The sequence below is a fragment of the Topomyia yanbarensis genome, chromosome 2, assembly GCF_030247195.1.
Source record: "Topomyia yanbarensis strain Yona2022 chromosome 2, ASM3024719v1, whole genome shotgun sequence".
Lineage (NCBI taxonomy): Eukaryota > Metazoa > Arthropoda > Insecta > Diptera > Culicidae > Topomyia > Topomyia yanbarensis.
This window is the reverse complement of record NC_080671.1, coordinates 446,566,290-446,580,508: the sequence shown is the minus strand read 5'-3', so window position 1 is coordinate 446,580,508 and position 14,219 is coordinate 446,566,290. Positions and strand designations below refer to the sequence as shown.

The 14,219-nt window shown below is 34.8% G+C and overlaps 1 protein-coding gene across 1 annotated transcript; it reads left to right on the top strand.

Annotated features, from left to right (window-relative positions):
- The first annotated feature begins 6,494 nt into the window (after window positions 1-6,494).
- LOC131682112 (E3 ubiquitin-protein ligase KCMF1-like) lies at window positions 6,495-8,308 on the top strand. Its single transcript, XM_058963336.1, has 5 exons — window positions 6,495-6,654; window positions 6,710-7,238; window positions 7,289-7,464; window positions 7,523-7,661; window positions 7,723-8,308. Exons 1-5 carry the CDS (start codon window positions 6,618-6,620, stop codon window positions 7,877-7,879), a joined length of 1,038 nt encoding a protein of 345 aa, XP_058819319.1. The 5' UTR covers window positions 6,495-6,617; the 3' UTR covers window positions 7,880-8,308.
- The last annotated feature ends 5,911 nt before the right edge of the window (window positions 8,309-14,219 follow it).

Sequence of the window (14,219 nt, the reverse complement as noted above, 5' to 3'; positions counted from 1 at the left end):
AACATAAAACATAAAACATAAAACATAAAACATAAAACATAAAACATAAAACATAAAACATAAAACATAAAACATAAAACATAAAACATAAAACATAAAACATAAAACATAAAACATAAAACATAAAACATAAAACATAAAACATAAAACATAAAACATAAAACATAAAACATAAAACATAAAACATAAAACATAAAACATAAAACATAAAACATAAAACATAAAACATAAAACATAAAACATAAAACATAAAACATAAAACATAAAACATAAAACATAAAACATAAAACATAAAACATAAAACATAAAACATAAAACATAAAACATAAAACATAAAACATAAAACATAAAACATAAAACATAAAACATAAAACATAAAACATAAAACATAAAACATAAAACATAAAACATAAAACATAAAACATAAAACATAAAACATAAAACATAAAACATAAAACATAAAACATAAAACATAAAACATAAAACATAAAACATAAAACATAAAACATAAAACATAAAACATAAAACATAAAACATAAAACATAAAACATAAAACATAAAACATAAAACATAAAACATAAAACATAAAACATAAAACATAAAACATAAAACATAAAACATAAAACATAAAACATAAAACATAAAACATAAAACATAAAACATAAAACATAAAACATAAAACATAAAACATAAAACATAAAACATAAAACATAAAACATAAAACATAAAACATAAAACATAAAACATAAAACATAAAACATAAAACATAAAACATAAAACATAAAACATAAAACATAAAACATAAAACATAAAACATAAAACATAAAACATAAAACATAAAACATAAAACATAAAACATAAAACATAAAACATAAAACATAAAACATAAAACATAAAACATAAAACATAAAACATAAAACATAAAACATAAAACATAAAACATAAAACATAAAACATAAAACATAAAACATAAAACATAAAACATAAAACATAAAACATAAAACATAAAACATAAAACATAAAACATAAAACATAAAACATAAAACATAAAACATAAAACATAAAACATAAAACATAAAACATAAAACATAAAACATAAAACATAAAACATAAAACATAAAACATAAAACATAAAACATAAAACATAAAACATAAAACATAAAACATAAAACATAAAACATAAAACATAAAACATAAAACATAAAACATAAAACATAAAACATAAAACATAAAACATAAAACATAAAACATAAAACATAAAACATAAAACATAAAACATAAAACATAAAACATAAAACATAAAACATAAAACATAAAACATAAAACATAAAACATAAAACATAAAACATAAAACATAAAACATAAAACATAAAACATAAAACATAAAACATAAAACATAAAACATAAAACATAAAACATAAAACATAAAACATAAAACATAAAACATAAAACATAAAACATAAAACATAAAACATAAAACATAAAACATAAAACATAAAACATAAAACATAAAACATAAAACATAAAACATAAAACATAAAACATAAAACATAAAACATAAAACATAAAACATAAAACATAAAACATAAAACATAAAACATAAAACATAAAACATAAAACATAAAACATAAAACATAAAACATAAAACATAAAACATAAAACATAAAACATAAAACATAAAACATAAAACATAAAACATAAAACATAAAACATAAAACATCAATGTGAAGGTAAGGTCCGTTATCCTGAGAAAAACAGTTTTCAGGAAAATCTGGATAGACCAAAACTTTACAGTCTAGCTCCTACATATATATATCGTTTATAAATACCTAATTTTTAATACTATCCAACAAAGGAAAATGCTTCCCACATTCAATGTAGCAACTGATTAGCTGGCGTCCGAAAGGGGCTAACCCACATTTTGCATTTTTTACAGAAAATTGAAAAAAAAAAACATCCGCATTTCCAAATTAACATTGCTTTTATTGTAAAAATACATTATTTTATTAGTAGTTCATTGACCCATGTTGCTAGAAAAAATAAGATCATTACACATACCACTTTTCAACTCACGAGCATTTTCGTAATTAGGGGGGCTAACCCCGGGGGTACCTAGTGTCCAAAAGGGACTAACCCACAATTCACACGTCCTTTCATTATCTTTTATTTTAGAGCTATGGAGTTTTTGCCGAAATTGTTGTGTGACATCTAGCGCTTTACTTGATAATTTCATATTAGTTCGGAATTCAGTCGCTAGGGCGGCACTGTTATCAACTTTTTGATGGAACGAGATAGAAAGATCTATACGGCAAATTTATATGTCAGGTAATTATAAATATATCTTCTGAAGATATCATCTTTGTAAGTCCTACAAGTTCTGAATCATGGCGCATTTTTGAAAACATAATATGGAAATTCTCTATCTCAAAATATGCTGGACCTGCAAACTTCGCATCTTCAGCAGATGTGTTTAAAATGATGGCTTCTACAACTTTCTCGAAGACACCACATTTCTATCTGGTTTCATGAAAAAGTTGATACAGCGCCGCCCTAGCGACTGAATTCTGAACTAGTGTGATTCAACCAAAAAAGAGCTAAGTGTCATACAGCAACTCTTCCGAAGACACCATAACTCTATAACGAAAGATAATAATTGATTCCACGTTTTTTAACCTTCCGACCAAAATGTACCGTTTTTCTCTAAATTCCTTATTGCTCGGTGAACTTTCAATGTAGAGACATGATACCTTTACAGGAAATTACGTAAAAATAAGCTCAATGATATACATTTGTGCAGGAAATATATATTAGATAGAAAATAGCCATACATAGCAAGTGTATGAGCGGCTCTTACCTTCAGGAACGACTGTTTGGGCCGAAACGTACAATGCAATCCAACTAAAAACAGTATTAAATCGAGTACAACACAAAATTTACTGATTGTGAATCGGCTGACTACTTTTTCTTAAAACCTCGAAAAACGAACGAGAAAACTTGAATTTCCATAAGACTCAATAGAGGATTAGCTCCTTTTGGACGCCAGCTAGTACTGGGGTTACATCCATGGTCAACTTTGACTGCTAATAGCAAAAAATTTAAAAATTAATTTCAAAATTTTTAAATGGCACATGGATTACTTAGAGCTATCAAAAAATGCAAAAATGTCGGTTTCGGAAAAAAATGTGGGTTAGCCCCTTTCGGACGCCAGCCATTCATTTGTTTGTATTTTTATTGTTACACATTGTAAACGTATGAAACATTCAGGGCTTCGTTAAGCTACCGTTATGAGCCGTGTCAAAGAAACGAATTAAAAAAAACTCCTTTATTTTTAATTTCGTTACATTAATTTCCCGTTACCTCCGATGAAACCTGCTTTTCATGGGTAGTATAGCCTGCATGATAGTCTTGGCTGAATGGAAGGCAGCTCCGATGACCGACATCCCCACAGGATCAACGATTTGAATATTTCTCCGATGGCAAACATAATGCCGACAAGTCCATCTAATACAATCGGCCCCCAATCGTACTGGACTTGGACTTACTTGGACCAAAAATAAGTCACCTAACGTCATCTGTATATCGCGTGATCTAACTAAACAATAGTGCACCCAGATGACTTTTATTGCGAAAAATCCCCATATTTCCGACCAGAAAAATTCGTGCAAAATTCCCAAACCTCCCATCGTTGGCAATCAGCGAATTCGACAAAAACGCGTAAATTAGAGTAAGTTCACAATGTCAATGTCCCCCCTTTTTGTACCTTTCTGTTTTCCTTTTACTCACTATGACATGAATAAATATTCCAGTTTTCCCTTGAAAAGGCCATCAAAAACGGCCGAAACGTCGGGCAATCTATAAATATAACGTTTGCTTAAGTATAATAGACTGAGAAAGCCGTAAATATCAGTGAATAACTAAACAACACTTGTCCCTGTACGAAGAATTATCTTGTCTATGTACCCACCTGGAAAGTTAAGATTGATGGTGCAGTCTACTTTGGATCAGTCAGTGAAAATTACGGTTTGCAAGCAATTGCGTTGAGCAAAAATCAAGGAGTATAAGAAAACAACTTATTTTCATCAGCCCCATTTCGAGCCTTTCGTCAGTTTCTCTTCAAAACTTGATTCTATTGAACGGGGCTCATCTACCTGTGGTTATTAGAGCCAAATAACAAGGGATTCAAACATAAACAAATATTTTTATAGAGATTTAAAGTAGTTTTATCCAATTATTACGCTGCCATTGATATAACTAATCTGTAAAAAAAATTACATCAAAACTGTATTATACTAAGAAGAAAGGTTCGATAACATTGCATAGGTTTTTTTTCATTTTTTATAACTTTTGACACTTAAAATGAACTCAGCATCCCAAAATTGGCTTTACGTGTAATTTTCAGCTAGGTTCAGCAACAGTTTTGGACTTTTGTTCGAGGACCCGCCACGGTACGCCGGATCGCCTGCATTTTTCCGACTATATGCAACGTTAGAATCGCAAATGAAAAACTTGATGAAAGCTAAAAAATGTGGTTATTGACACCGGTTCGTTGACGAATTAACGAGAGAAAGAACAATGTTTCGTCTAGTGGCTATGCCCTACGTTGTGTATTCGATTCAAACTTTGATCGGAATATACGGAATCAAGAATCCTCGTTCGGCGACAGCCACATTTCATGTAGATCTACATTCAAACAATATACGTTTTGCGATGAAATTATAGTACTGTATATAAACGTAAAGATTGTTCTTTAAATACACAAATTTATCTGACCACAAAGATGCTCGCGCTAAGCATCGCAGTGCCCATATCATCGTAACGTTCGTCAGATAATGACAGCCATGTATCGCTGCTATGTTAACTATTAGTGTAGTGTATTAAAAATTTTCCCCATAAAATTGATGGTTTTATATTCACCTATCAACGATCTTGCCCACATCTTTGCAGTTCCAGGGACGTTCTCCATTCGATGGAGCATGGAAAGCACTTCTTGTATTTCCCGGTAAAAACATGGGAGTTCCTGAGTGTTTAATATGAAAAATCATACCAGATTACCTTAGTTTGAGGTCTTTCGCATTGCTCCATTCCGGATAATGAGAAGGTGGACACGTAGGCATTAGAATGGTGATATTTATGAAAGTTAACGAGTTTTTTTGCCATTTCCTGTCAAGTTGGTGGAAGAATAGAGGTTTTCGAATCCCAAAGGTATCAACAAACGAATGAATGAAGGTCGTGACCTCATTTCGGATAATATCTCGGGTCAGGTTCAATCACTATAAGTTGAATGCGCATCTCTGGTGTATTAGGGTCCTGTAGATCGGGTGGTGACGGTTATCGCGACATTAAACATGTTGTCTGGTCATGCGTCTAGTGTTCTAGCACCAGATCTCCGTTAAACGAATCCTTCCACCCTCGTTTCAATCTGAGATGTGCTGGCTATCTTTGATCTATCCCTCATTTACATATTTTTAAACTTAATAAATACCCAATCGGCTATTATGGTAAAGAGGGACAAGTCTTTCTTCGCCGTGAGACATGTGCTCGACTCCTGTCAGCAGAAGACAAAACATTAGTCCGTAAGATTTTAAGACTGTTTTTCGATCTGTATATTTCACATACTTTAGTACTATGGCTCTAAAATTTTTATAACTGCATAATTACCTACTTAGTAATTTCTAGCTACTCGAATGTCGTTAAAATGTAAAAAAATCCTATTTTCTTTTGGTAGATATACTAGTTATAGACTGGAAATCTGGTCTCAAAAAGAGTTCGCAGAGGATCCAAGGAGGACCAGCCAGCGATCCGGTTCGTGATGTCCTGATAGTGATCTTTACTTTCCCTGATACAATCTATGCCACTCTGATGTTGGAATCAATCCCTCTTGTGTATGTCTTTTGCCTTCCTTATAAAAAGTATTATTATAAACAAATATATACAAATACAAATATAACGACTAGATATACAAATTGTATATATAGTCGTTAAAGACATTTCTAACTGCATCATTTAGTCTGAATAAAATTGAGTTACCATTTTTTTGTATATTGATCTGAATTTATTATTTTAAGATATAGATGTGTCAAAATCCTAATTATTACGCCCTATTTTCAAGGAATATAAATTTTAAAGCAAGAAAATTTGTGTCTTAATAAAAAAATTAAATTATTGTGCATCAAGAATTTCTAACGCGTCAATCTTAGGTTTTGATTTGTCCCAAGCTTTCGAGTGGGTCCTTCCTCCCTCGGTTATTTTCGAGTGGGTTACTACCCATACTACCCACGTGATCCGCCAGCCGTGAGTCTAGAAACTGTGCATCGCAGTTGGTAAAAGTGCACTTACAGTCTAGAGGGTTCTGTTTTGGGTGTACAAATGCAATGGTACTGATTCAAATATGAAAATATTGATAACAAGTTTGATTATGCATGGATGGGCACACATACACATTATGAAAGCTAGATTATTTTCCTTCAATAGATCATTCGCAAAGTTGGTGTTTATCTGGAAGTCATTCACCGGTCACAGCGATAGTCTCCACCCATAATAGAGTGAATCCAGTGTAGTTTAGTGTAGTATAAGGAATCCAAATTTACTCTTAAAGCAAACAATCGTCATCATTACCGATGGCTGATATTCTAGTAGAGAGAAATTTTACAAGCGGTAAGACAACGATATAATTACTCCTATTGAACATGAATCACACCCTTTCTTTCAGGTAGAACAATATTCGCTCAGTTTAGCGACCGGCTAGTTTTCAGATGTTTACTCTGCTCCGATGACAAACTATTCATTAATTCAGCGGATAGTCATTCCCACCATCCCATACAGCCGCTGGTATCGGACGAATTACTCGAAGCCCAAGCATTTTACCATCAAACAGGAGAGTTCAGCTGCCCACACTGCGACATTGTCCAGCTAAATATTTCGGACCTGTACGAGCACCTCATTCTGGAACATCTGGACAATCTTGGACCAGTGCGCTGCCCGGTTTGTGTCTGCTTCGGTGGTAACGCCTCGTTGGTGGAAAATATTCATCTATCCGAACATATTGCCACGAATCATTGTACCTCTTGGGAGCAGTACCGAGAAAAGATTGTGAGCTGCGGGAACGAAAGTGACGACCTGGCATTGTTTAAATACAATATCGCGAATCTTCCATTTACCTACTGTGGGATGACGAGTTCGAGTACGGGGTCATCCACTAGCGCCGCCTACTCAGCTAATCCGGAAGCGAGTGATGAGAGGTAACTGTATATCTTAATACGGTAGATACATCTAGCATGTTTATTTTCAGCATTGAAACTGACCAAAGTCGCATAATCTGTGTAGAGCCAACGTCTGATTTTAATAGCGATAGAAGGTCATGTGGACATATGACTCAGAGCCAAAAGCATACCGATTCTCCGTTTTCCCAAATTTTGAACCGTATCTTTCGCACGGTTCAAGATGGAAAAAGTTATGACTCAATTGGTGTGGTACCATAATATTAAACTTCGCACGCTCCTAATAACCTCCTAATTTGTCACAGGCACTGAAACCGCTGCTGAGGTGTTTGAAGATAGTGATGAACTTGGTGAAGATTTCGAGTTTTTGAGCTGCGACGAGAGTGAAAGCGAAAACGAAAACGAAATGATTTCCGCGATGAAGCGTATATCGGGTGGTTTGTGGTAAGTGGTATTTGTAGATACTGATAATTCCAGCGGAATTATCTTCCATTTTTGATTTCAGCAATCAAGCGAACATTACTTGTGTTATCTGCATGGAACCGGTGCTAGACGCTAGTAGGCGACGATTACCGTGTGCGCACTCATTCCACTCTGAATGCATTGATAACTGGGTTCGCGAGGAAGCTACCTGTCCCCTATGCAGAAAACAAATTTCGTGAGGAAATCACAAGTGCATAGTGAGTCAATTACTCGACCGTCAATAGACGGAATGTCTATAAATTGGTATTATTATTTTTGCTTCGTTCCCAAGATCAGTAAAGTAAGCAAAGTAAAGAAAAAAAACCTGTTTTAATCCACCTAGAGGTGCAATTGTGCCTTTCTCATTTCTCTAAACTATGGCACGGAGGCTTTTTATGTTCAACATAATTGTGGAAATGTCCATTACATTCTTAGTACACTTTGCACCTTTACACAATGGCATGCCAGCCACGAACTTGATGAGCTACGTGTCGACGGTGAAACACTTGAAACAAAAAATATCATACTTCATTAGCCTAATCAGCATTAGATCAATGTTATCTGCTTGCTAACTCATTTTGTCATGCGGGGGTGGGTATGTGAGGAGGGCGAAAGTCCCATGAACGAACGACTTCCCAGCTTAAATTGGTATGCTTTGTGATATAGTGGTGGTTTAAAGATGATGGGGTTGAAAGGGAGGGGTATGAGGGCTGGATGGGGTGGTGGTCTGAGGGGTGATTTAAGGAGATTTTTAAAGGAGGGGCGCGAACAGTAGAGGGGGGTGTAACCCCTCTCCGTAAACCATCAACTACGCTCCTGTTAAAATCCAGAAACCCTAAACGAGTTGAAAAAAAAATTAGGGATTAGGTTGACGTTTTTCAGAGTGATTGCATAACCTTTCTATATGAGAAAGGCAAAAATGTGCCAAAATCCAAAAAAGTGAATCGTAGTCAAATTTTTTTTTCGAGTTTACATCAAATCTCGACGTTTCATGCACCTTGAACACATTTAGCATCAAAAATAAAAATTCAGTTTTTAATTTTTCCTATAGTTTATATGAGAAATTTCTGTGTGGCCGCACTCTGAAACCCGTAATTCCGGAACCAGAATTCCGATCGATCCAAAATTCAATAGCAGCCGATGGGAAGGTTGCACCTTTCATTTGAGACTAAGTTTGGGCAAATCGGTCCAGCCATCTCTGAGAAAAATGAGTGACATTATTTGACACATACGCACATACATACACACACACACACACACATACACACACACATACATACATACACACACACATACAGACTTTTTCCGATCTCGACGAACTGAGTCGAATGGGATATGACACTCGGCCCTCCGGGCCGGGATTAGGTTGACGTTTTTCAGAGTGATTGCATAACCTTTCTATATGAGAAAGGCAAAAATAAACTGATAACAGGAAGAATATGAAAATAGACTCATTACCTTTCACATAACAAACAATGTATGCTACACACGAATGTGTACTGGGTCTGAAGGTCAACACTGGCGACTGTAACGGCAGCGTGCTTAAGTATGGTCATAAATATGGTACACTAACGTATTGAATTATAAAGATATTTGACGTAGGACTACGTGTTTGTTTCCAATGTATGGTAAAATTTCAACAAAAAGAGTATGAAACGAAAATTGATTAGGTTTTGAAGGCTTGAGTCGACATTTCACGATAAATTTTCAAAATTATTACACATATCGTAAAGAAATAAATTTTGAAAAAAAAAATCAATGGAAGTAAAGTAAATATAAAAATACTTTTTCAACACACTAACCTTGTTACACGGGTGCGTTTCGGCTTCGCCTCATCAGAAACCGACACTAACTTTTTGTCGGAATAGATTAGCGCCGGCTTGACGCAAATCCCTTAAAACTAAAACACACTTTGTGTTTCAATCGAACGACTGGTCAAACGTGATGTCCCGTCCGAGCAGTTCTGCCCAATATAGCATAACACTAACCTTGCCGGTGTGCCACGAAACTGCTACTTGAGGAAGCTAGAACATTTTTCTATACAATCATCCTGAGTTTTTGACGGAATATCATCTGTAGTTTTTATTTTGTGCGAAAATATCCCTCTTCACTTGGCGTTTCTTTTCGAAACACTCTTATTTTTCTTCTTCTCATTTTCATATCACTTTTTCAAATACACTCTAATCACACTCCACTGCAAAAAACATCCGCGAAGCTTTAATCGTTTACTAACAAAGCTTCAAAGTTTCTGTCACTGTCCAGATGACCGAAGGAAAATGTCCGAAAACCCCCATTTGTGCGTTTGAATTTTCACTTCAAATTACATTTTTTTTTTCTCAATGTAAACAAGCGAGCCGGTGCCTAGCAACAAGCGCGCGTTCTTGGCTTCCACATATCTTCACCTTAAAAGATGGGGATCGGCAATGTAAAAGAGCAGCCAAACAGGAGATGGCCGGACTACTGCCAAGCGCTGCCTACTACGCTCCAGCTGCGCAACATTCACACTCAGCAATGAAAAGATCGTGTGTGATGGGTGGGTGAGAGGAATGTAAGATGGGAAGAAAGGGAATATTTTGTGAGCTTCGTAAGCAACAATTTGATGCGAAACCAAATAAGGAATGAGCTTTTGGTAATGAGATTGTAATTGTAACGCAACAGAAAAAACAGAAAATCTGAGTGCGCCGTTTTAGGTGTAGAATTTTTATTGATGAAGAAAAAAGAAATTGTAGGAAAAATTTATCAACCGAACCCCACGGGTCAAATAAAAAGAGAGGCGTTTTTTTGTCTTTTCTATTAATTTGGAATTAACTGAGTTCAACACATTCCAAATTGGCAAAACAGACCTGGCGGTAGAGTTGTGCATTAATTTCCACGCGAAAGGTGATGCTCAGGGATGCCATTATACCAGATTTATCTGGTACAGCCAGAGGTTCCAGTCAAAAAGACAAATCTCTCATTCTGCCAGATTTTTACGTTTTAGAAGCTGCTACATACACATTTTGGATATTTGTTTAATAATGCACCAAATTTTTCAAAAATCGATTAATGCACATTCTATGAAAACTAAATTGTTTACCAAATTTCGATGGCTTGCCAGACATTTTTAGTTCAACTGCCAAATTTTCTTTGGAAAATAGTGGCAACCCCGGTGACGCTACGACTCTGTTCACATATTAGCTCCGCGATCATGGGCTTTAATTATGGTAGTAATTGGTGCCTAGAAAATGCTTAATTTACTTTTAACTCCATCAAACTCATTTTGTTTATAAACAATAAAGTTTATTAATAACTGTAAGTTTTAGCTAAGTCAAGATTGGCTCATAAAACTAATTATTGAGACTATTATATTGCATTTGAGCACTAGCATACAAAAGTTTTATCTGTACAACTGAAGAAATTATAATTTGTCTGACTGGATCCCCCTGGATCAGTGATGCCAGAACAGTTTCTGTTAAATTTTTGATATATCTCTGTTGACTCAAATTATTATTGAAAACTGATAAATCCTATCAAATTAGAATGTCTTCGACTACCTTACCCATACAATTTAATTATTATTATTAATTAGGGGAACTGTATGAAGCATGGGATGATATTGAGCAGTTTATAGCACTGCGAAAGAAGAACCTATCTTAATCAACACAGGTTTTTTATACTCCTTGATCCTCACAGTTTTAAAAAGAAATTGTTTTGAAGCACTATAAGCGGTCAGGAAAAAAGTAAGACATGAATGGATTAATGTAAATTATATAAATTTGAATTTGAAACAAAAATCAATTCGACTGCCTTTTTGCAACCGATTGTGATGATAAATACCGCATAATACTTTTAACAAAAGAACACAAAAGATACTCACTTCTACACAAAAAAACATCGGTTGAAGTATGACCGCGTAGTTAATTTCACCACGTACTTTGTCTTGTCAGAGTTTACAGTCAGTCCTATTTTTCAGCTTCTCTTTTCAAAAAAGAAGAGGCATTGTTCTTCCACTGCTCTGCGATCAACGCCGATGATGTGAAGCATGTGAGGTCTCGAGATGATGGTTCCGTTCCTTTGCACATCAGATCTTCGTATCGCTAGATTTGTTCCAATACAGCTTCATACGAATCAGCTAAATCAGTTTTGTCAGGAAACCATGTTCAAACATTATGTGCCACAGTTCGTTACGTTTTATTGGATCGTATGCCGCCTAGTGATGTATTTTTTACACGATTAATGCAAAAAAAGATTAATCTCTAAAATAATTGAAAAATCGATAACCGATTCTAAGCTTTCGGTATAATCGAGTAAATCGATTAGCTGATAGCAATTGATCGCCAACATAGTTCATGAAGGATGTGCTCCCCTGTGTTTTGCTTCTATGTTGCAAGAGACGAGAAAACCTTTATAATCAATCGGTACAATGTTGATTCTAAGCGCATATATCGCTTGGAGGTTCGTTCATGCTTCATCCTCGCTGTAGGAATAGACATAATGGTTCATTGTAATATGTTCCCTCTCTGTACGCTTTTTTTTTATTATGGTAGGAAAATGAGCTAATTGATACAAAAATCCAAAAAATTGTTTTTAGCGTTTCGGATTCGCCTCATCAGCAACAAAATTAACACTAGTTAGACACTCTATCCTAAATCCAAAAAGTGATACGCTTGGATGAAAGAAGCAACAGGCTCCGAGTAATGTCTCGGAAGACCAGCACAGAAGCTCTGGTTTGCTGATGTGTATGCACTGAATACAGCAAATTATCACTGCAAGAGAAAATCTGAAAGATAATGTTACTGTCTAAAACTTTGTCGAAGACCTTGAAATCAATCCAACTTCTATGGAAGATGTTATTGGACTTTTACTGAAGTGATGTCCGATTTAGTTTTGCATTTGCAACAGTATACATGATATGAGTCATCTATTGACTACAAAATTTAGCTCAATATTACATCGCATAGAGGGCGCAAACACTAACTTTCAAAGGAAGTGAGATATAATCTGGACATGTTCACAAGAATTTTGGGAAAAGGCTTCTTCTGTAACTTTGTTGAAGACACCTAATTTCTATGTTTTCCATTGAAAAGTTAGTGTTGGCGCCACCTATAAGGTGAAACAAAGAATTAACATTTTCTAGTTAAAATATGACTCGGAGCATGTACTAAAATTGTTTCAAACATACTCTTCATCCTAAGCCGTCAATTATTTCCCAAAAAAATCAAGTTCGTGAGAATCGACTACTGACTCACCACCATTGGCTGTTAGACCCCATTAAAAATCGACTCGGATATCACCTCATTAAAAGTTTCATAACTTCTCTTAAGGAAGTTTCCTTGATTTGAAGTCTTCGACAAAGTTGTAGGAAATAAAATTATCTTTCCTTTTTTCACTTTCAGTGATAATCTGCAGCATTCAGTGCAACCTAGCAGTGAAAAAGCAAACCAGTGAGTTTCATGCGAAAAAATTATCGAATAATCCCATACAAACTTCAAGAACGTTGTTCCGATAGCTAGACTTGTCCGAATTGGTTCACATTTGGAACGGACGCTTCTGGTAAGACTAAAATTTGACTCAGTGGTGGCCCGATGGGGGTCATTTATTTAGTCAGCTGCCGCGGCAGAAATAGGACAAACCTTCTTGGCGAAATCGAATATCCAGCGGTTTGAAGATCGACTCGTTAGTACTGTTTCGGTTTCGCGTACTTCAGGTCATGCCACAAAGGGTGCTCACATTTTTCAGCACAGCGCTTTTTCAGTTCCTTTTGTGGTCCCCAATTGCCTGTGCAAAGTTTGGGAACGGTCGGTTGCTTCCCGGGTTTGCGCATTGCGTTTCAAGTTTGTATGGGATTTTATATGGGGAAATCAATTATTTTGCATTTACGTTAATAAAGATCGCAATATCACTCAATATGAAAAACAAGCTTTATAAAGCGATAATTCCAACTTTGGTTAACAACTTTGTCGAAGACCGTAACTAGCTACGAGTTTTCAAAAAATAGTTATAACGATTTTAAAACTTATGGTTCAATCCAAATGCAGAAATTCATTATTTCTTCCAACACTGTCAGTAAACCATGACACCGATAATTTAAACTTGAATAAATGAGAATATATTCATCGAAGAGACTTGGTACCTTGGAATGAAATGTTCAGAATGAATTGCTGAATAACATAGACGTAGTCAGAAAATGAAAACAAGAGGGGGTGTGGCTTGTGTACTACCCAGTTCCCTGTTTAGATAGTTTAGTATAACATAAGGAGCACAACTTCAACGCTGGTTTAAACCGCCGAATTAAAAATTCATCTTACGTGTTTGAGTGCTACTATTTAAGGGCTCTACTGTTATCTCATTTAAAATGGTACAGCTGTTTATAAGTTTTACATATTTTTAAACCCTATTTCTTAGCCGTTCAGAGTCAGAATTTTAAAAAATGCATATCCTTAGATTCCTTGAAGTCTCGGAATTGTTTCTATTGACGTTTTCGTTTGAGAATCTAGGAACGAAACCAGGATAGTTATTTCAAACAAGCTTTTTTTGATGAAATTGAGTTAGGTTCACGCA

Coding starts and splice junctions, on each gene's coding strand:
- LOC131682112 (XM_058963336.1), top strand. CDS start 6,618: ATGGCTGATATTCTAGTAGAGAGAAATTTTACAAGCG. Junction 7,239..7,288: donor CCGGAAGCGAGTGATGAGAG/GTAACTGTATAT, acceptor GTTTATTTTCAG/CATTGAAACTGACCAAAGTC. Junction 7,662..7,722: donor CGTATATCGGGTGGTTTGTG/GTAAGTGGTATT, acceptor TTTTGATTTCAG/CAATCAAGCGAACATTACTT.